This window comes from Equus quagga, chromosome 2 (assembly GCF_021613505.1).
Source record: "Equus quagga isolate Etosha38 chromosome 2, UCLA_HA_Equagga_1.0, whole genome shotgun sequence".
NCBI classification, from domain to species: domain Eukaryota; kingdom Metazoa; phylum Chordata; class Mammalia; order Perissodactyla; family Equidae; genus Equus; species Equus quagga.
In genome coordinates, this window is record NC_060268.1 from 148,849,098 (window position 1) to 148,873,896 (window position 24,799).

General features: G+C 37.1%; 1 protein-coding gene across 1 annotated transcript in view; it reads left to right on the plus strand.

Annotated features, from left to right (window-relative positions):
• KIF11 (kinesin family member 11) overlaps positions 1–18,285 on the plus strand; it is a 47,457-nt gene extending 29,172 nt beyond the window's left edge. The window contains exons 15-22 of the mRNA XM_046655179.1: positions 98–223; positions 744–902; positions 3,355–3,461; positions 10,063–10,342; positions 12,522–12,744; positions 13,989–14,140; positions 15,094–15,210; positions 16,859–18,285. Coding sequence (XP_046511135.1) covers positions 98–223; positions 744–902; positions 3,355–3,461; positions 10,063–10,342; positions 12,522–12,744; positions 13,989–14,140; positions 15,094–15,210; positions 16,859–16,990 — 1,296 coding nt within the window. The 3' untranslated portion in view covers positions 16,991–18,285. The remainder of the gene's footprint in view (positions 1–97; positions 224–743; positions 903–3,354; positions 3,462–10,062; positions 10,343–12,521; positions 12,745–13,988; positions 14,141–15,093; positions 15,211–16,858) is intronic.
• Positions 18,286–24,799: the final 6,514 nt, after the last annotated feature.

Below are 24,799 nucleotides of genomic sequence, written 5' to 3' on the forward strand. Positions count from 1 at the left end.
TGTTTAGTTAAAGTTTTTAAGATATCATTTAACCAGCCAGGTGTATGGAAGTGAAAATATTCTTTTGAAAGACTTGTTTGTTTATTTTTAAAACCAGAATATACTTAAGACTGATCTTCTAAGTTCACTGGAAACAGTTTTATCCCCGACTGTGGTGTCTATACTGAAAATCAATAGCCAGCTAAAGCATATTTTCAAGACTTCATTGACAGTGGCTAATAAGGTAACAAATGTTACATTCTTAATATCTCAAAATCGAATTGTTGTTTAAGAAAGACACTCTGTGGCCACACCTGGAGATATGACTACATGCAAAACCCATGGGTTGTGAGAAGGAATCTGGAGGAGGGAGGAGACAGGATGCTTTCTGCCATTGATAGGGTCAGCAGAATCATGGCTAAGAAAAATGAGAGGGAATGACTTCAAGATAAATGTTCACATTTACATAGTAGCATGTAGAGCATATAGATGGTGAGGAAGATACATATATAAATGTATACACACATATGCTTGCATATATGCCTAAATATGCATAAAATATCTGGAAATGTTTAAAAATCGTAGCAGTCGTCTCAAAGGCATGAGTGGGACTGGGCTTCCAGGGACTGGAGAGAGAAAGGAACTTTGCATATTGTTTTTTCCCTTTTCTATTTTGTAATGTATTCGAAAAAATAAAAAGTAAATGAACTAAAAAAGCCTTTTTAATTTAAAAAGTGAAAGAAATTAATCTTTTTTCTTTAAAGATAGAAGATCAGAAAAAAGAAATGGATGGCTTTCTTAGTACATTGTGTAGCAATCTACATGAACTGCAAGAAAATACAGTATCTTCCTTGGATGAGTCACGGAAGCTGTGTGAAAACTTAACTGAAGCCCTGAAGACGTTAAAGGAGATCCATTCACAGGTATCTTACTTAGGTGATTTGGGGAGTGTAAAAAGAAAGCTTTATGATCTTTAACTTGATAATCTTTGTTACACAATCTGAATGCTATATAACTAATTTAGAAACCTGAAAATACCATAGCCACTGGTGCTTCTAACAGTAATTCATGTAAAATAATTGAGAATACTTTTCTTTTTCTTTTCTTTTTTCTTTTCTTTTTTTTGAGGAAGATTAGCCCTGAGCTAAGTACTGCCAGTCCTCCTCTTTTTTGCTGAGGAAGACGGGCCCTGACCTAACTTCCATGACCATCTTCCTCTATTTTATACGTGGGACGCCTGCCACAGCATGGCTTACCAAGTGCTGCCATGTCCGCACCCAGGATCGGAACCGGCGAATCCTGGGCTGCTGAATCGGAACGTGTGCACTTAACCACTGTGCCACTGGGCCGGCCCCGAGAATACTTTTCTTGATCAGTTAATATTTGAGCATTTGCTACATGTAGAACCCTACGCTAAAGCCCAATAAGACAGACAGTCATTTCCTGATACCAAGATGAAAGATGAAGCTGGAGAAACATACCTTTGGGAGTACAATTAGAAGAAAATGGTTGTAGCATTTAAAAAGAACATGTGTCTACATTATAACTTGTTAAATTGTTTTTTTCCTGGGTGACATGGATATTTTCTTTTGTAAACTATGCCCTACATTTTCTTACTATTTCTGTCTCATCAATGTCAGACATTTAAATTGCAGTAAATTAATACAATTCTTAATTTTTATTAATAGATTATAAATATAATGTATTTATATGAAGTATATGGGCTTTAAACCAAACCTCTAAACCAGGGAAGTCATAGTCTATAAATGTCAGATACATGGAAAACAACTCCTGGTATACTTAAGACCTTAGTAATGAATGTCTGAAGTTTTACTTTAAATGAGGTTATTACTACATGACAGAACTCTAGTCAGTAAAACTGCTGATATGATTTAGTAAGTAGTAAAGGATTCTTTTTCTTTGGAAAGTGAGGGACGGGGAATTCATTTCATGTCCCCCAAAATGAGAAGGGAAACACTTCCAAGATTTTTAGGTAAGAATAAATGCAACTTTAAAATAAGATTGTTTCCTTAATTGATAAGCCTGAAACTTTTCAGAGAAAGGATTAACATCATAAATTAGCAAAAATAATAGTTAATATTGAGCAACTCACTGTGTGTTTATTCCTCCCACCAATATAAATACCGGTTCTATTATTAGTGCAGTCTTCTAATGAGGAAACTGAGGCCTGTGAGCATCTAACAATATTTAGATCATCTACTAGTGGTAGTGTGATTATATTGCTTGAAAGGCATCCATTTTTGAGAGGCTCTTCTATATGTTTCTAGAACATATTCTTGAAATCTGAAATTGGAGCCATTTCTCATACTTCTGCATGGGGTATTTACCTTAAACCTGTCTAGAACTTTCTAGGTATATATTCTAAGGTAGATTAGCTTTTTATAAATTAGCTGTTTTGAAATATTTAAAATTGGTAAGCAATTGTTTAAAAACAAACAAAACACCTATGATCTGAAAAGTATCATGAATGGTTTGACATCCCTGGCTTTAAGGAAGCAAGTTTAGTAAGTGAGCTGTTTCTTAGATTTTCTAGAACTTGAAGTTAGCATTAACAAAACAATTATGTAAAACTCAGAACACCTATTTAGAAGTAGCTAAATCTGATAATATCTGCATTTCTCTTTACTTTGAGACTAGTAAAAATACTGACAGACTTTATTCATACTCAAAGTGTTAGATATGTATTGTCATCTGATGTGATATTCAGAGATGTTGGCCAGCTAATGGACTGAACAGTGAAGAAGGATGCTGGATGCGTTTTCAGCTCTCCCTTGGTCTTTAGTGTAGCTTCCTCATTTTGCAATGTAAGTCCATACCATGTCATGTGCCTGTAAGAGCTTGTTTTTAAAGATGCCAAGTATGAGCAAAGGTAAAACTATTTACATTTTATTAATATGATCCAACTAGGTTCTGTAAAATGTTTCACCTGCAATAATTGATAATATTTTTGGACTGCTTGACCCATTAGATTATCAGCATTACTTTTACCTTTTAGTAGTGTTATCAATTAAGAAACAACTGTGTATATTTGTCTAAGTGGTTCTCAAACATAATGTGACATCTTGGTGTATTTGGTTGGTGTATTTGGTTTTGAGGTACACTGAAAGTAATTTGTTAATAATAGTTAAAATAGAAAAGTTTGCTAATTATTTACTTTTAAAAAAATCCCTATAATATTGTCCTTTTAATATTACTTCCACTCCTCTCTTCTCTGCAAGAGAGGGGTGGAGTTAAAGATCACTTGTTAGGAATTTGTATAATTCTCACCCATGGGAAAATACTTCATGTCAGTATAGAAAAAAAGTTGAAGTGTCATAATTTCAATCGCTTCCCCTCCCCACACCTTTCTTACAGGAACTTGGCCAGTTAATCAATCTTTGGGCAGAGAGGTTCTGTGCTTTGGAGGAAAAGTGTGAAAACATCCAGAAACCACTTAACAATGTCCAAGAAAATACAGAGCAGTAAGCTGTTTTTAAATTCTCTGTAACTTTCCTTTTCTCTGCCTGAAGTCATTTCAGAATAAAAAGCTTCAAATAGTATAAATACTATCAACCCAATTTCTCATTTAACTTTTTATTGTTTGCTTTATCATTCTCATTCCCTCTCTCTCCTCTCCTCCTCTCTCTCTAGTATTATGTATATATTATATATGTTTTTTGAACTAGCTGTGAATAAGTTACAGTCCTAATGCCCACTTTCCCCTAAATACTCCAGTCTGTATTTCCTAAAAACAAGGATCTCTCTTATATAACCATAGTACAATTATTTTGTCAGAAAATTAATATTGATAGCAACTATTATCTAATATACAGACCTAAGTCAAATTTTGCCACTGTCTCACTACTGTCCTTTATAGGAAAAGAAAAAGATTTTCCTTCTGGTCCAGGATTTAATCCAGGATGACGCATTGCAGTTAAATGTCATGTCTCTCGCATCTCCTTTAATCTGGAGCAGTTCTTTAGTCTTTATCTTTCATGACCTTTCCTTTTTGCAAGAGTGTGGAATATTTATTTAGTACAATGTCCCTCAGTGGGGGTTGGCCTTCATGATTAGTTGCAGTTGTCAAGAATACCACAAAAGTGGTATATTCTCAGTGCATCTCAGATATCAAGAAGTACACGATAGCTATTTGTCTCATAATTGGTGATGTTTTATTTCACTTTGGTAACTTGGTTACCATGTTGTCCTTCAGATTTCTCCATTGTAAAGTTAATCTTTTCCTTTGCAAATAATAAGGAATTTATGGGGGGATACTTTGAAACTACATAAGTATCCTCTTCCTCTTAACATGTATTGATGCACATGTCTGAAACAATTATAATGATAGTGGTTGTCAAATGATCTTTTTTCTAATTTCATCATTCCTTCTTCATTTGTTAGTTGGCATTCTATTGAGGGGGAGAGTTTTCCCTTTCCCCTCCCACTTATTCTTATTCATTTATTTATGTTAGCGTGTGCTCATGGATTCTTTTATCCTCTGGGTTATAATCCACTGTTACTTATTTTGATGATGAAATTGTCCCAGGGTTTTGTTTTGTTTTGTTTTGGTGAGGAAGATTGGCCCTGAGCTAACATCTGTTGCCAATCCTCCTCTTTTTGCTTGAGGAAGATTGTTGCTGGGCTAACATCTGTGCCAGTCTTCCTCTTTTTTTGTATGTGGGACGCCGCCACAGAATGGCTTTATAAGCACTGTGTAAGTCCGCACTTGGGATCTGAACCTGTGAACCCTGGGCTGCTGGAATGGAGCACGTGAACTCGACCACTATGCCACTGGGCCAGCCCTTGAAATTATCCCAGTTTGATGAGTGAGAGCCTCTTCAATTTGGCTCCTGTGTTCTCTTGATATGACCTATTCTTTTTGAGCATTTTCTTACTTTTTGCTATTACAAGATATTCCAGGCTCATCTTGTACTTTCTCAGCCCCAGTTCTGGAATCATATTAATAGAAAACAAGGTCTGGGCACTAGGTGCGCTCATTGCTACTGGAGTGTCATTTGTTCTAGGTAGACACAGCTAGAAATCTGTGTGTGTGTGTGTGTGTGTGTGTGTGTACACATGCACATAAATATCTTTCTAGTCTACATTTGTGCTTCCTTTTCAGACAGTGAGAAACCTGGCTCTCAATATATTTACTTATTTGCTCAATCTTAGAAGACACATTAAGTAATTTCACAATTTCTACTCCATACTAGTGATGAAATACAGTCATGCATTGCTTAACAACAGGGATAAGTTCTGAGAAATGCATTGTTAGGTGATTTTGTGATTGTGCGACCATCATACAGTGTACTTACACAAACCTAAATGGTATCACCTACTACACACCTAGACTATATGGTACTAATCTTATGGGACCGCCATTGTATATGCAGTCCATTGTTGACTGGAATGTTGTTATACGGCATGCGAGTGTATATACTTACTAATTAGAGCGGGATTTGGCCTACTATGGCTGGCAGGCTGGATGCCTGTTATTGCAGATAGTTTTATTGGACATAGCCATGCCTATTTGTTTACATGTTTCCTTTGACTATCTTTGGCTGCCTTTGCACAGCAAAGGTACATCAAAAACTATGTAGCCCATAAGCCTAAAATATTTGCTATCTGGATTTTTAAGAAAAAGTTTGCTGATTCCTGCATTAGAGTTTAATGTCTCTGTAGCCTCATTGCTTGCCAGTCTCACATACTAGACTTAATGTTTTCTTTTAGAAGTTTTATAATTTTATGTAAGATTTAAATCCCTGATCCAGGTGCTGGCCCCGTGGCCGAGTGGTTAAGTTCGCGCACTCTGCTTCAGCGTCCCAGGGTTTCACCAGTTTGGATCTTGGGCACGGACATGACACTGCTCGTTAGGCCATGTTGAGGCAGCATCCCACATGCCACAACTAGAAGGACCCACAACTATGTACTGGGGGGATTTGGGGAGAAAAAGCAGAAAAAAGAAAAAAGAAGATTGGCAACAGTTGTTAGCTCAGGTGCCAATCTTTAAAATAAATACTTGAATCCCTGATCCATTTGAAATTTTTTGTATAAGGTATGAGGTTTGTCAAGTTTCAATTTTTTGCTGATGGATATTCTAAACTCATGAGGATATTCTATTCTATTTACCCCTATTTTTGCCCATTCAGTTGTTTCTTCCTGAAGTTCCAAGCTTCCTTCTGTTTGGAGAACTTCTTTTAGTCTTTCAGGGTAGGTCTGCTGGCCACAAGTTCTGTTTTCCTTTGTCTGAGAATGTCTTCATTTCCCCTTCATTCCTGAAAGATATTTCCACTGGATATAGAATTCAGGGTTAACAGTTCTTTTCTTTCAGCACTTGGAATATGTTGTCCATTTCCTTTTGGCCTCCATGAGATGAGAAATCCGCTGTCATTCAAATAATTGTTCCCCTATAGGCAGTTTCTCTGTAGCTGCTTTCAAGATTTTTTTCTTTGTCTTTAGCTTTTAGAAGTTTGATTATATTGTGTCTTCTTAGGTATTTTGAATTTATCCTTTTGGGTTTGCTGAGCTTCTTGAATCTGTAGACTTATGCTTTTGACCAAACTTGAAAATTTTCATCCATTATTTCTTTGAATATTTTTCAGCCCTATACTTTTTCTTCTCTGCTTCTAAGACTTTGATGACACTAGTGTTAGATCTTTTATTATGGTCTCACAGGTCTCTGAGGCTATAGATATATAGTCTATTTTCTCTTTGTTGTTCAGATTGAGTACATTCTATGATCTGTCTTAACATTCACTGGTTCTTCCTCTGTCATTGCTAACCTAACTGTTGAACCCATTCAATGAGGTGTTTTATCTCAGTTATTGCATTTTTCAGTTTTACAATTATTTGCTTCTTTTTTTATCTTTTATTTCTTTGCTAAGATTTTCTCTTTTTTTCCAGAAGTGTTTTAATTGCTCATTGAAACATTTTTATGATGGCTGCTTTACAATTCTTGCCAGATAATTCCAACATCTGAATCATCTCAGTGTTGGCACCTGTTGTCTTTTTTTTATTCAAGTTGTGATTTTCCAGAGTGGTTTTTGATTGTATGTTGAACATTTTGGTTATTGTGTTAGGAGATTCAGAATCCTATTTGTCTTCTTTTTTAGCAGGCGCTCATTCTTGTTTAGGTTTAGCATGCAAGTCCTGGCCCACTCTTGTGGGCTGTGGTTCCCATGACAATTTAATTTTCAGAGCCCTTACAGTGTTATTCTGGTATGCTTTGTTTGCATGCCTGTATGAGAAAAGTTTGCATTCTGCTTTTGATGGATGAAGTGTTCTATTCATGTCAGTTATATCAAGTTGATTGCTAGTGCTACTCAGGTCTTCTATATCCTTACTGAGTTTCTGCCTACTTATTCTATCAATTAGTAATAGAAGGGTGTTGAAATCTCCAACTATAATTGTAGATTTGTCTTTTTCTCTTGTCACTTCTATCAGTTTTTGCCTCAGATATGTGATGCTCTGTTGTTAGATGCATACCCATTTAGGGTTGATATGTCTTAGAGAATTGACTCCTTCATCATTATGTGATGTTCCTTTTTATCCCTGATAATCTTCCTTGTTCTGAAGTCTACTTTGTCTGAAATTAATACAAGTACTTCAGTTTTTCTTTGATTGCTATTTGCATAATATATCCTTCTCCATCCGTTTACTTTTGGCCTAAGTCTTTATATTTAAAGTGGAATTTCCTATAGACAACATATATTTGGGTTTTGTTTTTTCATCAGATTTAACAGTGTTTGACTTTTAACTGATATGTTTAGACCATTCTAAGTATTGATATAGTTGGCTTAAAACCTGATAGTGTGGGGCCAGCCCAGTGGCACAGTGGTTAAGTGCACATGTTCCGATTTGGTGGCCCAGGGTTCACTGGTTGGGATCCTGGGTGCTGACATGGTACCGCTTGACAAGCCATGCTGTGGTAGGCGTCCCACGTATAAAGTAGAGGAAGATGGGCATGGATGTTAGCTCAGGGCCAGCCTTCCTCTGCAAAAAGAGGAGGATTGGCGGCAGTTAGCTCAGGGCTAATCTTCCTCAAAAAAAACCAAAAAACAAAAAACAAACATTTAAAAAAAAAAATCTGACATCGTGCTGTTTCTTGTTTGTTGCATCATTTGTGCTTCATTATTTTCTTTCCTAATTTAATTTGAACATTTTTATGTTTTCATTTTATCTCTTCCATTGGCTTGTCATTTATACTTTTAAGATTACCTTTTTAAGTGGTTTTTCTAGGATCAATAATATACATTTTAAAATAATTTTAATCCACCTTCAAATAATTTGCTGTTTCATGTGTAATGAAAGGACCTTAGAACAGTATATTCCAGATTCCTCCTTCCCATCTCTTATGCATCGTTTTGATATATTTTACTTTTACATATGCTGTATACACCCAATATACTGTTAGTCTGATTGCTTTATCTGTTTTCTTTTTTAATTTGGCTACTAGGAGATTTTAGATTAAATGCTTTGCTCACGTGATAATTTTTTTTTTTTTAGATTTTATTTTTCCTTTTTCTCCCCAAAGCCCCTTGGCCCCTGGTACTTAGTTGTATATTTTTAGTTGTGGGTCCTTCTAGTTGTGGCATGCAGGATGCCACCTCAGCATGGCTTGATGAGTGGTGCCATGTCCGTGCCCAGGATCCGAACCGGCGAAACCCTGTGCCGCTGAAGTGGAGTGTGTGAACTTAACCGCTCGGCCCCAGGGCTGGCCCCTACATTATATTTCTATTGAATGGTGCTGTTCTAGAATTCTAGCTATTCCTATCCTTCTACCTCCTATCATCTGTTTTTTGATCCTTTTGTTGGTCCTATTCATTTTATCATGTTCCATTCTAAACTCTTCATTCTAGATTCTGAATCTAGAAAGTGTTTCCCCACTTTTTATCCCCAGTGTCTAGACTTAAGGATTTCTGGATTCTTCCATAGTTTTGAAGGGAACACTGGAGTAGGATTGAACCGGGGAGGGAACTATGATATACTTTCTTTAAGGCCTGTGCAAGTCATTTTTTCTGTCTTCCTGACATTTATTGTCTACACCAGTGTTTCTCAAAGTGTGGTCTAGGGACCCTGTAAAAGAATCAGCCAGGAGTAGGGCCCAGGAATCTAGGTGAGGTTTATGTATAATGAAGTTTGAGACCCACTGCCTTTGGCATTTGGTGTCGTGGATTGTAGTCACTTATGAGTAGTGATTCCGTAGGGGGATAGATTTGTGGTGATGGTCTCCAAGCTTACCACTTAAGCTTCTTTTCCTTTTTCAGTCATTTCTACTTAATCTGGAGTTGAACTTTGGTTTTCAACATATGTGCTTCCTCACTTGGTTTACTCATGTTGTGTACCATCTAGTGGTAATAGAAGGTAACTTTCATTCCCCACAGTTTAACTTTGTGGTCCTGTGAGATGACTTTCTATGCTATTGCAGGGAACCTTACTGAGAGAAGGAAGCCATCCGTGAATTTTAAATGTGTATTCTAGCTAACATTAGTTTTCTGTCAGGGTTATGTTACAATATACTATGTGTGCTATATGTATAGTTTGTCACACGCCAATATAATTTTCTTTTAATTATTAGAAAGCTTTTAGTTGAGTTTTTTTAAATAACATTTATACTTTTTATGATTTATTTTATGTCATAGGCAAGACAAAACTGCTGAAGAACGGAATGCCTGACTGGTTGTGCACAGTTAAGGGACTGGACTAGAGGCTGTAGGAGATGCCCTTAATTGACATAATCTAGCAGGAGGAATAAAACACGTAGACAGAGTTCATTTTAACAGCCCTGTAGTTATTACTCTGAGGTATAAAGTAAAGCATCATATCCGGAGGAGGGCTGGGAAAGGCTTTATGAGAAAAGAGACTGATAAGTCATTTAACGGCAGCTGTGATATCAATCTCTTCTGAAAAGACAATGGCCAAAGCATCTGATCTTAATGTAGAAGATTAATTAAGGACATGGGCTCTTGAGTCCGACTGCCTGGGTTCAAATATGCCATTTTTGAGCTGCGTGATCTTGGGCAAGTTGTGTATCCTTTGAGTCTTAGTTTTCCATTTTAACAATGTTATTCTCTTTTCCTATAGGAAATCTAAGGGTATGATCAGCAAAGCAGCTTTTCATAAGACAAAATTTTGTGCTGATTCTGATGGCTTGTCACAGGAACTCAGACATTTTAACCAGGAAGGTACAAAATTGGCTGAAGAGTCTGTGGAACACTGTGATAAACTCAGTAGCAACCTTGAAATAATATCTCAAGAGACTGGAGAGAAATGTGAGGCTCTGAACAGAGGCACACTTTGTTTCTCTGAACAGTGGGTATCTTGCTTAAATAAAAGGGAAGAGGAGCTTCAGAACTTAGTGGAGGTAATAACTTTGTAACTGGAACCTACTTTGGGGAGAATAGTGATAATCAGAAAATTAAATATTTTTGGCTAAGAACTGGTTTCAAAACAAATATTTTAAAATATAGTGTATGACTTAAAATTTTAAGTATAATAGCTGGTATGCTTGTATACGATCTTGTTTTATGTATATGTCTCCTTGATTTTGAAATTATTTAACACTTGTCTGATCTGTCCTGTATCTCTCCTTGGGTTTTGACTTGTTAGTTCCTTCAGTTAAGGGCACCCTGTCTTTTGATATATAATATCTTCCACTCATAAATGCTTTTTACTTTTCTCCAGGTACATTCAAACCTGTTATTGCTTTAAGTATTTCGGATGTTGTTCTGGTTACTCAAAGGATACTTGATAGGTTTGTGGGTTTGCTTGAACTTAACACTTGCGTGAGCCCTTTGTAGCTTGGTTTTTCTTTTTGTGCAATAAAAGGATTTCACTAATATTCTCAGGAATTACGTACAAGAACTTAAGTATTTTAAGCTATATAAGCTATTTTCACTAAAAGGAACCAGGGCTAATGGAGAAATAGCTGATTTCAGACTTGAAGCAGGAAATGTACCAGATAAGTCTAGAGATCTTGTCATACCAGAAAGTTAGGAAGGTATTAAAGATTAGTGGTGGTGTGTCAAAAAGACTTAGGAACCAACCTGATGACACTCCCCTGTTTAAAGATGGTATAATTTGAGAATTAAAAAGGATAATTGCAAGGCCAGCCCAGTGGCATAGGGGTTAAGTTCACATGGTCTGCTTCAGTAGCCCAGGGTTCGCGGGTTCGGATCCCTGGCACAGACCTACACACTGCTTGTCAGGCCACGCTGAGGCAGCATCCCACCTACAAAACAGAGGAAGATTGGCACAGATATTGGCTCAGCGACAATCTTCCTCACCAAAAAAAGAGAAAAGAAAAAATATTTGCTACAATAGATTGAAATACGTCAAATAATTAAAACTCATGAATTCATAAAAATGTCAGTAGTCTCCTTTGGATTATGCTAGGGAAGCAATGCATTATTCTGAAAACTGATAAATAAAGGGAAACACTTGAGCATCCATCTCTTTTTTCCGAAAGAATTCTGTCTTGGTTTAGTAGGGTAATAAATGAATAAAAGTGTTTCATAGAAGAATCCCAGCTAATAAAATGCAGAAGAAATGATAGAGTTAGAATATCACCATTTTGCAACCTCTAATGAAATAACCCCTGTACACACTGATGACTGTTTATACCATTTGATCAAAAGCTGATGGAGAACTTTATAATTAATGAGATGGCCACACCCAGACCCACTGATTAATCTTAACATGAGAGACACAGCCAGGCCTTATGTGCTTTCAGCACCACCCATGAAATATTGTTGCCAAAAAATTAGACCAAGCCTTTGGATCTAACTAGTTTGTAGAGAATACAGAGGACAGATGAATATGAAAATACACCATAGAGATGCGATGACCAAATCCAGAATCTGAGATATTCAATAGAGCAAAGACCTGGTTTCTTCAACAACAAAAATTTTTTTCAAGGAAAAAAGTATAAGGACAGATAACCTGTATCAAAAGGGAGTTAAGACTAGGGAGCCTTAAATCCTAGTTTGCCTGGGCTAGTCCTTGTTTACTGGGGTAGTTATTAGATGGCCCTTTTCACTATGATAAGTATCCCAGTTTGGATGATAAATTATGTAGTCACCTACTTAAGACATATCAACCAAATCTAATGATAAATTCTGATTCAAATAAACCAATTGTGAAAAATATTTGGGACAATTGGTGAAATTTGAACACTGTATTAGACATTTGATTTAAAGAAATCAATGTTAAATTTCTTAGATGTGAGAGTGGTCTTAAAAAGCTCATAACTCTTAGAGATATATGCTGAGATAAATGAATAAAATGATACCGGCTTTGCTTCAAAATAATCCTGATGGGGAGGAGGAGTAAATGGCCAGTCTTGTTTGATCTATGCCCCATGTGTTGATAAATATTGAGGCTCAGTAGTGAATACAAGGGAGTTAATGATACTATTCTCTCTACTTTTGCATGTGTTTTTAAACTTTTATTGTGCAAGGTTGCAAGTAAGGGGAAATGATATATTGAGTAAAGCACTGACCACTTTGATTTTAACAATGAAAACTCATTTGCATCACTTACAGGTTGTAAACCAAGGTTGTGAGGCTTCAAGTTCAGAGATTACTGAAAAATTGAGTGGACATAAAGCAGCTAATGAGAACCAGCGTAACATTTTTCTTGGTCAGATAACTATTGATGAAGAAAACTTAATGGCACAAAGTCTAAAACTTAATGAAACCATAAAAGCTGGTTTGACTAAGCTTAATTGCTTTCTACAACAGGATCTGAAACTGGATATCCCAACAGGTACTTTAAAAGGGAAATATTGTTAAAATTTTTGAAGTTGCATTCAACCGTATACAGTGCCAGATGTTCAGAAAAACTAGGTCCTGCCATTGCCTGATAGGAATTTACCATCTCACTGTAGTCAACTCAACTATGGAAAAATTAGAACCCTAAAATAGCTTTAATCAAACATTAGATGTTACGATATAGGTGACAGGTACTCCTAGAAATTGCGGCATCACAATTAAAATTTTACAGACATTCATGGAACTGGCTTTGTTAAGAGAAGACATTTTAAAAACAAAAAGAAAACCAACCAAACATCTATCTAGCACCATTTGTAAAAGGACATTTTAATACCAAAAATAGTGGACTAATGTAAGTAAATAAATCGAGTTTAATGCAAAGCTCACCACACTGTGCATTTTCTTATGTGTACCTCTCATTTTCTTACGGACCGTTAGATTGGCATTTAGGAATCCCCGTTTTGGGAGGTCCAAGACCGCAAAGATCAGTGTGGGCTATCCTGACTCAGGGAAGCCTTCATGGAAGAAGGTAGAACAAGCTATTGAACACTGGATGAGTAACGGAGTTACTCATTGAATTGTGATGGTTGCATGCCCTGTAAACTTACTAACAATCACTGAATGAATTTTATGGTATGTAAATTCTATCTCAAAGCTTTTTTTTTTAATGCAACTATAAAAGGAGATGGTGCTACAGAATGTTAGTGTATTTTTTTCCTCAAGAGACCTGTAATATTTATTGTAAACTTTCAATGAAATTAGGAATATAAATGTAAGGGAAAAGGTAAGTGCTCGTGTAAATTATGAGAGCATGAGTTCATTATAGAGAAAAGTAACTGCTTAATCTTTAGCTGCCACCAAATTCACAGTGAAATGATTATCCCTGTCAAAGTGATCATGCTGGGAAAACTGTGCTCTTATTCCGATAATGCTGCCATTTCTCAGAACACTCTTGACTCCTTTCAGAGCCTACAACACATGTTTTGTATCTCCTTAGAGATGGAAAATTTCGTTATGCTAGGGCAAATCTTGAAAATAGTTGAGTCTATTTAAGTTGTCATGTTAGGAAATATTAGTTGTAAGCAGTATATGCCTGACAGGTGACAAGACTGATTCTCATGTGCGGCAATACTTTTGGAAGACAAAGACTCATTGGAAAGTATTAAGTTCTTGCATTAAGAAAATTCTTATTCATATTGTACGTTTCAGTTTTCCCCCTTATTACTATGTCCACTAAAGGTACGACACCACAGAGGAAAAATTATTTATACCCATCAACACTGGTGAGAACCGAACCGCGTGAACAGCTACTTGATCAGTTGAAAAGGAAACAGCCTGAGCTGTTAATGATGCTAAACGGTTCAGAAAACAACAAAGAAGAGACTAGTCAGGTAAAATTTAAAGCATCATAATTTTAGAACTCTCCCCTAAACTCTTGATGTCATCGACTGCATGTGAAGAATCTGATTCTTTGCCCTTTAATCCTACCGTGTCTCTCATTAATGTTAATTTTCTGACCCTTAACCCAGTTTATTTTAATCTGGCCATTTTTTTATTATTAAACTAATAGATCATAATACTAGCCAATATTTATGTTGTGCTTATTGTGTGCCCAGATGCTGTTCTAAACACTTTACATATATATTTACTCAGTTAATTCTCTCAATAACCCTATGAGGTGGATGCTAGGACTATCCCCATTTTACAGGTGAGGAAACTAAGAATTACCTTGTCCCAAGTCACAAAGATGGAGTTGGAATTAGAATCCAGATAAGCTCCATAATCTGTGCACTTACCTATAGTAATTATAGAAAAGTTGGGAAATCAGAAAATAACAAAAGAAACTGTAATCTCATTATTCTGAGATTACCACTTTTTTTTTTTTTTTTGGAGAAAGATTAGCCCTGAGCTAGCATCTGCTGCCAATCCTCCTCTTTTTGCTGAGGAAGACTGGCCCTGAGCTAACATCCATGCCCATCTTCCTCTACTTTTTTATATGTGGGACGCCTACCACAGCATGGCTTGCCAAGTGGTGCCATGTCCGCACCTGGGATCCGAACTGCTGAACCCTGTGCCGCCGAAGCAGAATGTGCGCAGTTAACCACTGCGCCACTGGGCCGGTCCCTGAGATTACCACTTTTAACATTTTATTATAGGTATTTGTCTATAGGAAAATATATTAGCAATTATTTTCATTATTTTGTTGACTTTCTACTAATTCTGTTGAGGTTTAACTTTTATACAATGGACATTGTGTTATTTTCAAAGAAGAAAACTGCCTTTACTTTTGCAAAGATTTTTAAGCATTTGGACTTAATCACTCATCCAGCTTCTTATTTTTTAGGACTTGGATGAAGAAAAGGCAGTTCTGGGGCACACTATTGAAGAACCTCTAAGTCAAGAGCTGTCTGTAGATGCTGGTGTGGTTTGTTCATCAAGTGGTGGGGTTCCGTTTTTCCAGGTACCTGATGATATCCTATCAGATAACCCTTCCACACCTGATGCCAGTCAGTCGTTTGCTGTTCAATATAAATGCATTGTTCTTGGTGGGTGAATGTCAGTCATTCCTTTGGATAGCTTGTTAACTTTTCTGATTTAAGTTATTTACACAAATATGATCATTGATCAGGGGTTTTCTATAGGATAAATAAAGGCAAAATTTGACTTAACCTCCATCCTCAGCGGTAATCTTCAACTACTATATTTCATCCCCTTTCCACTTCCTGCATACTCAGAATGGGTACTCAGAGGAGTCATTTCTCCTTTCCCTCCTGGAAGTCCTGGAGCCTGTCTCTGCCAATAATCAGCCCTTAAAGCTAAGAGGTCTAAAAGATAGAGAAACCGAGGCCTCTTGGGTTATGTTACTGATTTCTCCTGTCGGAGGTGTTCTCTTGTTAACTATTCCCCCATGTTTCCTGAGCTCCTTGCCTGCCTTGATCTTGTGTGGTTAAATCCTGCGACCTCCTACCCCTTTTAAACCCTGGTGGGAGTATGGCACTGTAAACTGCCTAGCATCCGTCCCTCTGTTTTGAAGTCATGAGCTTAGACAGAGTCTGTGAAGTACGGATTTCCTTACAGAGGACATTGATGTCTACATTTTACAGTTGCAGTGCTGTTTCTGATATGTGTATGCTTGTGCCTGTCTTTAACAGATTTACAGGTCTTTCCACTTTTCTGTCTTATAAAGTTAAGAGAAGAGAACCTTAGTGACTACTTAATCCCAGGTTGGAAATCCTTTCATTTTTACTGATGTGGCATTTTGAAGGCCAGGCTTAGTGGTTCAGCTATGGCAAGGAAATGCCTACAGTACCAGAAAAGGTTAGGAATCGGATTTTAGACCTTCAGCTGAAGTCCAGAAATTATTTTTTCCCAGATATGGGGAAGTTTTCTGGGTTTAACACTCTAAAGTTGATTTCTGATATGTCTCGGTGTTGATGACCAGGTCTACAGTGAATGTCACCAGTCTCTTAAAGCTCTCTATGGGCGAGTGTGAGGATTCCAGAGAAATGTAATTCCCAAATGAGAAATATGAAATAAGTTTTAAAAAATGTCTTGAGGTAGCCATATATCAGATTCTGCTTAAAATAGAATTGCCTTTTTTGTATAATAGCAAATCTTTTTTTCCCTAGAACAGGATTTCTCAGCAGCAGCACTATTGACATTTTGAGGTGGAATAATGCTTTATTGTGGTGGACTGTCCTGTGTATTATATGATGTTTAGCAATATCCCTAGCTTCTACCCACTAGAAGCCAGTAGCACCCCTAGCTTTAATAACCAAAAATGACATTACCAAATGTCCCCTGCAGGGCAAAATTGCTCCCTGTTGAGAACCACTGCCCTATAGTAAAATCTGTAATTGTGCCTTGGAAAATCATGCAGAAAATTCAAATCTCTTTCACCCCACTCTTTCCATTGGTGGTAAAATGAAGAAGGCATTCATTTCTACTTGCCAAACAAGTTGTTCTCAAATTTGTCCTGAGCCTTTTCTGAAGTTTTTCACGCTTAATTGTTTGCCTATAACCCAGAGAACTTTGAAAAGAGAGTATGTATCATAATATGTATCAAATGTTACTTTATACTGACTTAATTTCTTCCCTTAAATCCACAGCATAAAAAATCACATGGAAAAGACAAAGAAAACAGAGGCATTAATCCAGTGGAGAGGTCTAAAGTGGACGAGACGACAGAGCAATCTGTTACAAAGAGCAGATTCCCATTACGAGCCCAGATAAATCTCTAGTTAACTTGAGGATTGGTGATTTTATTTTTAAGAAAAATGAAAAATAAAATCTATAACCTTAGAACTTGAGCCTTGTGTACAGATTAAAAACAAATAGAAAATATCAAGGCAGTACTGTAAATTTAGTTGAATTTAAAATGTCTACCCATTTTTCTGTCATCCCTCTAGTTCATTATGTATTCAGTTGGGTTTCATTTGGGATTTACATTGAGTAAATATGTATTTCTAGCTTTTGATATAAAATAGCCCTTTCATAACAAATGAAAAAATACTTTTCTTGTATTTTACTAAATAGCTATATAGCAGCCGCACTGTTCTTCTAGGCTTGAACTTACATAGGTCAGTGTCACCAGTGCTTGGTCTTGGGAAGGCCCAGCTCCTTTCTTTTCTTGCTATGATTATGTCTGTATTTACTTGCCTCCTTCCCTAGACTTTTCCGTTCTGCCTTCTCAGCTCACTTTCTTTTTTATTTGTCACCCAACCATTTGTAGAGCTGTGAAAGTGTATCTGTTCTTACTATGAGATAGCCAGAATTTTACCTAGGAATCTTTAACACTTTTCTGTGGTTCTCTCTCAAATTACTGTCAACAATAAACATAACCCTAGAAGTATCCCTTCCTTCAATATTTTTGTTTCCCCCTAGATGAGGCCTAACACATTAGCCCCCACAGAGTTCATACAAAGCCAGCTTCTCCAGAGTATAGATTGCTATTACAGGAGAACTACATACAGCTCTGATTAATGGCTCTGTGGCCCCATTTTGAGGCTTTTGTCTTATGCAGAAGGTCACAGTGATTTAAGGGCTTTGTGATGTTATTAATTATGACCATAACTTATATTCTTTGTTTACCTGATGAAACTTTGTTGTTCTTTGTATATAATAAAATATGTATATATATTTTTTTCTCTATTGAAATCTTAACCCATAGAAGGGCCCTGACAATTTTGATCCTAGCAGTCAAATTTCTGGAAGTTGAGACTTTTCAGCATGAAGAACCAGAACACTTAGAAGGAATTATATGCAAAGAATAAATTTTGTGCCCAAATCAAGTTACATGTATAAATTTAGAGAGATTTGACTTTGATAGCTAAGTAGAACCAAACCCTGTTGAAGAGTTCGAAAAGGCGCTACTTCGAGGAACTAAATTTACTTTGCGGAAGTATTAATTATCTTAATAAAAATAATGATATAATTTCTCTGCAAAATCACTTGTCAACATAAGCTGTGGATAATACCTAATAAAATAAACTGCCCTCAGTAACTCCATGATTAATAAATTTGGTTTCTACATTAACTTGCTTGCCCCATTATTTCTTATTTGGCAGTGGGTTTGTTTACAGAGTTAAGCAAGTTGTAGTAAAATTCCTGAAATACACTTCCACACAGCTACCACCGAGGAAGAAGGGCCTTGGTAAACATCCCAGGCTTTCAGTCGCACTCCGAGGGGCTACACCTTAGTGTGAGATTGAGAATCAGCTGGGCCTCACAAGGCTGAAGTCTAGCTTTCAGGCCTCTCATGCCCTGGCTGTTAGAGTTCTCTAGGAATGCTAATGCAGTTAGTTTAACTGCCTGACAGAAGCAAAAATAAATGTATGGGGAATTTTAACATCCAGAGCCTTAAGTTAGCTCTACGTATTTTCATACACAATGTCAAGCACTCAAAACATAACCATCAGCAAAAACAGCAGGTAGCTTGAAGGACACATTCGTCCTCAGAAGTAAAAAAACCTTCAGAAACAACTTGGTCAGAACTCTGGAAAACAGGTTTACAGCAACCAAGCAAATGCTGACTCAAGAAGAAGGCAGCCTAAAAACTAGGAAAGCTTTTGGTGTTTTACTTGCCCTTGTTCCATTCCCCTTCCCAGCTCTGGGGTGGTCCTAAAGACAGACAGTAACCCACATTCTCAGAGTGGGACCCTTGTTCCATGGTCCTGAGGGAGAAGACAAGATCTTAATCTTAAAAAATTGGAGGCCAGCACTGTGGCTGAGTGGTTAAAGTTCTGCATGCTCCACTTTGGCAGCCCAGGTTCTCGGGTTTGGATCCTGGGTGCAGACCTCCACTCATTAGCCGTGCTGTGGAGGCATCCCACATGCAAAGTAGAGGAAGATTGGCACAGATATTAGAGCGAATCTTCCTCAAGCAAAAAAAGGAGGATTGGCAACAGATATTAGCTCAGGGCGAATCTTCCTCACACACAAAAAAAGAAAAAATTGTTCCAACCTGAGTTCATCTAACTCAGAACTCAGGGTGGAAACGTGGTAGGCATTTCTTGAAAATACTGTGAGGCAAATGAACAACCTGCTACCACCTCTGGAAAAGGTAACAGTTGAGTTAAATAAAGGAGTGCCTAATGCCTGGGAGGAAAAAACGAGAGAATTTCTTAGGGAAATTAGGCCATTCAAAAACACCAAGGTATGTTGGGGAATTGAGAAAGCCATCCATGTGCAGGCCAAGTTGCATGCTTAGAAAAGACCTGAGAAGGCCCTTGCACTGCTGGCTGATCTCTAGGTTCAGCACAAGCAGGAAGTGAAGGCTAAGACAGCTTTCAAGTGGCCTAGCTAAGCACTGCAAGTGCCCTCCCAACGCGGCCAATCTGCAAATCCTGGGAGGATTTTTTCTTTTCTTTTTCTTTTTTTTTTTTAAGATTTTTTTATTTTTTCCTTTTTCTCCCCAAAGCCCCCCCAGTTCATAGTTGTATATTCTTCGTTGTGGGTCCTTCTAGTTGTGGCATGTGGGACGCTGCCTCAGCGTGGCTTGATGAGCAGTGCCATGTCCGCGTCCAGGATTCGAACCAACGAAACACTGGGCCGCCTGCAGCGGAGCACGCGAACTTAACCACTCAGCCACGGGGCCAGCCCCCTTCTTTTTCTTTTTTTAATTTTAATTCTCTTTTATTGATTTTTTGGCCACTGGCATTCAAGGAAATCTCTGTCAACACTAACTGAACACAAGCAAAAGGAAGAGACTATGTTAAGCCAAAGAATTGAGACTTTACAAAAAAACAGTTTAGAAAGTCACTAAAAAGCCCTGATGGTCTAGAGGTTAAGGTTCGGCGCTCTCACCACTTCAGTGGCCTGGGTTTGCTTCCCGGTTGCAGAACCACACCATCTGTCTGTGAGTTGCCATGCTTTGGTGGTGGCTCACATAGAAAAACTAGAAGGACCTACAACTAGGATATACAACCATGCACTGGGGCTTTGGGGAGAAGAGAAAAAAAAGGTTAGCAACAGATGTTATCTCAGGGTGAATCTTTCCCTGCAAACCCCCCCCCCCAAAACAAACAAAAAAAACTGCTATAGCCCACAACAAGCAACAAAAACAAATCCTTAGGCATGAAGAATCTGATTTCAAGAATTACCACATTATAATATTCAAAATGTTCAGTTTTCAACAAAAACACCTAAAAAGCATGCGAAGAAACAAAAGAGCTATAATGGTACACTAGAAAGTATTTAATATAAAAGAGAGCAAGGGGCCAGCCCCAGTGGCCTAGTGGTTGAGTTCAGCACGCTCCGCTTCAGCAGCCTGGGTTCGGTTCCAGGGTGCAGACCTACACTGCTCTGTTAGTGGCCATGCTGTGCTGGTGTCCCACATACTGAAAAACAGAGGAGGATTGGCATGGATGTTAGGTGAATCTTCCTCAGCAAAAAAAATGTATGATTGCTGGAGTAATAGAGGGGAAAAAAATAAGAAAACATGCAAAATGGCAGACATAAATCCTTATCAGTAATTATATTAAGTGGATTAAGTACTCCAGTAAACAAGCAGAATAGACTAAAAAAACATGATCCAACTGTATGTTGTCTGCAAGTGACACACTTTAGATTCAAAGACACAAATAGGTTGAAAGTAAAAAGGTGGCAAACGATACACCATGCACACAGTCACCAAAAGAAACCTGAAGTGGCTATTGTGATATCACACAAAATAGATTTGAGACAAAAATTATTACTAGATATAAAGATGGACATTTTTAGATGAAAAAGTATCAAATCCATCAGCAAGACATAATTATAAACATGTGCAATTAACAACAGAGCCGCAAATACATGATGCAAAAACTGACAGAATTAAAGGGAGAAATAGACAATAACAGTTGGAGACTTCAGTACCCCATTTTAATAATAGAACAACTAGCAGAAGATCAACAGGAAATGGAAGGCTTGAATAACACCAGAAGCCAAGTAGACCTAACAGACACTTATAAGACACTCCACACAACAACAGTAGAACACCCAAGTCTCAATAAATTTAAAAGGATTGAAGTCATACAAAATACATTCTCCAACCACTATGGAATGAAATTAGAAATCAATAGCAGAAGGACATTTGAGACATTCGCAAATATGTGGAAATTGGACAGCACACTCCTAAATAACCAGTGTATCAAAGAAGAAATCACAAGGGAAGTGAGAAAATACTTTGGGGTGAACGAAAACAAATAACATACCAGACATATGGGATGCAGACAAGCTGAGTAGTGCTTACAGGAAATGTATAGTGGTACCTGCCTATATTAAAAAATAAGAAAGATCTTAATAGCCTGATCTTCCACCTCAAGAAAGTTGAAAAAGAAGTGAAATCTAAACTCAAAATAAATGGAAGGAAATAATAGAGTGCAGGTAAATTAAATAGGGAATTAAAAAACAATAGAAAAAATTAACAGCTGAAAGAAAACAACTGATTGCCATCACAGAACTCTTACTTAATGAAAATATTTTTCAGGCATGACAGTGCATTAAAGGCATCTTATGTGTCTTGGAAATGATCATTGATTTTGTCACCAGCAACCTGGTACTGAAGTAAAAACTAAAGGGTGTTCTTTAGGAAGAAAATGAGACCAAATGGCATCTCAGAGATGTAGGAAAGAATAAAAAGGGGCTGCCCGGTGGCACAGCGGTTAAGTGTGCACGTTCCACTTCTCGGCAGCCTGGGGTTCGCCGGTTCGGATCCTGGGTGCAACATGGCACCGTTTGGCAAGCCATGCTGTGGCAGGCGTCCCACATATAAAGTAGAGGAAGATGGGCACGGATATGAGCTCAGGGCCAGTCTTCCTCAGCAAAAGGAGGAGGATTGGCAGCAGATGATAGCTCAGGGCTAATCTTCCTCAAAAAAATAAAAAAATAAAATAAAGAGCAATGGCAAATATAAACGTATCAGAAAAGATAAATAATCACTACAAAACAATAACAATGTTTTGTAGGGGTCTAAAATTTATATGAAATTAAAATCCTCAAGAATAGCACATATAGCACAGATGAAAGAAGGGTAAAAGTAGTTAGTGGGTTCTAAGATCCTTTGCTTGTCTGGGAGGTAGCAAAAATTCTAATATTAGACTTTGATAAGTAAAGTATAGTATTAAATTCAAAAAAACATATTCTATCATTGGATGGACTGGTCTATAAATGTCAGTGAGGTTGAGCTGGTTGATAGGGTTGTCAGGTCTTCTACAACTTTACTGATTTTTCTGTCTAGTTGTTAATTAAAATGTTGAAGTCTCAAACTATAACTGTGAATTTGTTTATGTCCACTCTCAGTCCTTTCAGTTTCTAGCACCTCTGTTGTAAGGTACATACATATTTAGAATTATTACACTTCTTGGTGAATTGAACCCTTCATCAGTATGTAATGTCCCTCTTTATCCTTGGTGATATTCCTTATTCTAAAGCCAACTTTTATATTAACGTAGATACTCAGCTTTCTTTTGATCAGTGTTTGCGCAGTGTATTTTTTCCGTTCTTTTCCTTTTAATTATCTATGTTTTTTCTATTTGAAGTGAGTTTCTTGTAGATTGATTATAATTGCTTTTATCCAATCTGACAATCTGTCTTTTAATTAGTTTATTTAGACCACTTACATTTAACGTGAATATTGGGCTTAAATATATAATCTTGCTAGTTGTTTTTTATTTGTTCCCTCTGTTCTTTCCCCTCTTTTTCTGCCTCCTTTAGAATTAACTGAATATTTTTATGAATCCACTTTATCTCCATTAAAAATTTTGTTTAGTTGTTGCACAAAGGCTTACAATATACATCTTGAATTAACCATAATCTACCTTCAAAAAAATTATACTATAAAACTCCTAAAAGAAAATATAGGCAATACACTCCTTGACATCAGTCTTAGAAGGATCTTTTCGAATACAATGTCTACTCAGACAAGGGAAACAAAAGAAAAAATAAACAAGTGGGACTTCATCAGACAAAGGGCTTCTGCAAAGCAAAGGAAACCAGGAATAAAACGAAAAGACAATCCACCAACTGGGAGAAAATATTTGCAAATCATATATCCAACAAGGGGTTAATCTCCAAAATATATAAAGAACTCACACAACTCAACAACAAAAAAACAAACAACCCAATCAAATAATTGGCAGAGGATATGAAGAGACATGTTTCCAAAGAAGATATACAGATGGCCAATAGGCATATGAAAAGATGTTCAACATCACTAATCATCAGGGAAATGCAAATCAAAACTACACTAAGATATCACCTTACACCTGTTAGAATGGCTATAATCACCAAGACAAAAAATAACAAATGTTGGAGAGGATGTAGAGAAAAAGGAACCCTCATACACTTCTGGTGGGAATGCAAACTGGTGCAGCCACTATGGAAAACAGTATGCAGATTTGTCAAAAAATTAAAAATAGAACTACCATATGACCCAGCTATCCCACTACTGGGAATTTATCCAAAGAACTTGAAATCAACAATACAAAGAGGTTCATTGCAGCATTGTTCACAATAGCCAAGACGTGGAAGCAACCCAAGTGTCCATCAACTGATGATTGGATAAAGCAGATGTGGTGGATATATATACGATGGAATACTACTCAGCTATAAAAAAAGACAAAGTCGTCCCATTTGCAACAACATGGGTGGACCTTGAAGATATTATGTTAAGTGAAATAAGCCAGACAGAGAAAGACAGTGTGTAATTTCTCTCATATGTGGAAGATAAACTAACATACGGACAAAAAGAACAGTTTAGTGTTTTACCAGAGGGGAGAGGGGTTGGAGGGTGGGCACAATGAGGTGAAGGGGCACATTTATATGCTGACTGACAAAAAATAATGTACACCTGAAATTTCACAATGTTATAAACTATTATGACCTCAATAAAAAAAATTATATAGATTCACATACAGTTTCAGCACCTAACAACAGCACCCTTCTAATTCTTCTCTCTCATCTTTTCTGTGATTCTTTTCATATTACTTTTATATTTGAAATAAAACCATAATTCATCGCTACTATATTTATTTTTGAAAGTCAATTATCCTGTAGAGAGGCGAAAAATGAGAGAAAGAATGTGATTCTATTTATTTTCATTTTAACCATTTCCAAGATCTTCATTTATTTAATTTATTTTTTCCTTTTTATTTTATTTTATTATTATTATTATTTTTTTTTTTTGAGGAAGATTAGCCCTGAGCTAACATTTGCTGCCAATCCTCCTCTTTTTGCTGAGGAAGACTGGCCCTGAGCTAACATCTGTGCCCACCTTCCTCCACTTTATATGTGGGACGTCTGCCACAGCATGGCTTGCCAAGCGGTGCCACGTCCATACCCAGGATCCAAACCAGCAAACCCCGGGCTGCCCAAGTGGAACATGCAAACTTAACCACTGTGCCACTGGGCCGGCCCCTTCATTTATTTTGTATTCTCTGATATCATATTCCTCTTGCTTGGAGAACTTCAACATTTCTTATAGTACAGGACTGCTGGTACTGAATTCTGTCAGCTTTTGTTTTTTAAAAAATTATTTATTTTGTCTTCATTTTTGAAGGATATTTCTTTGG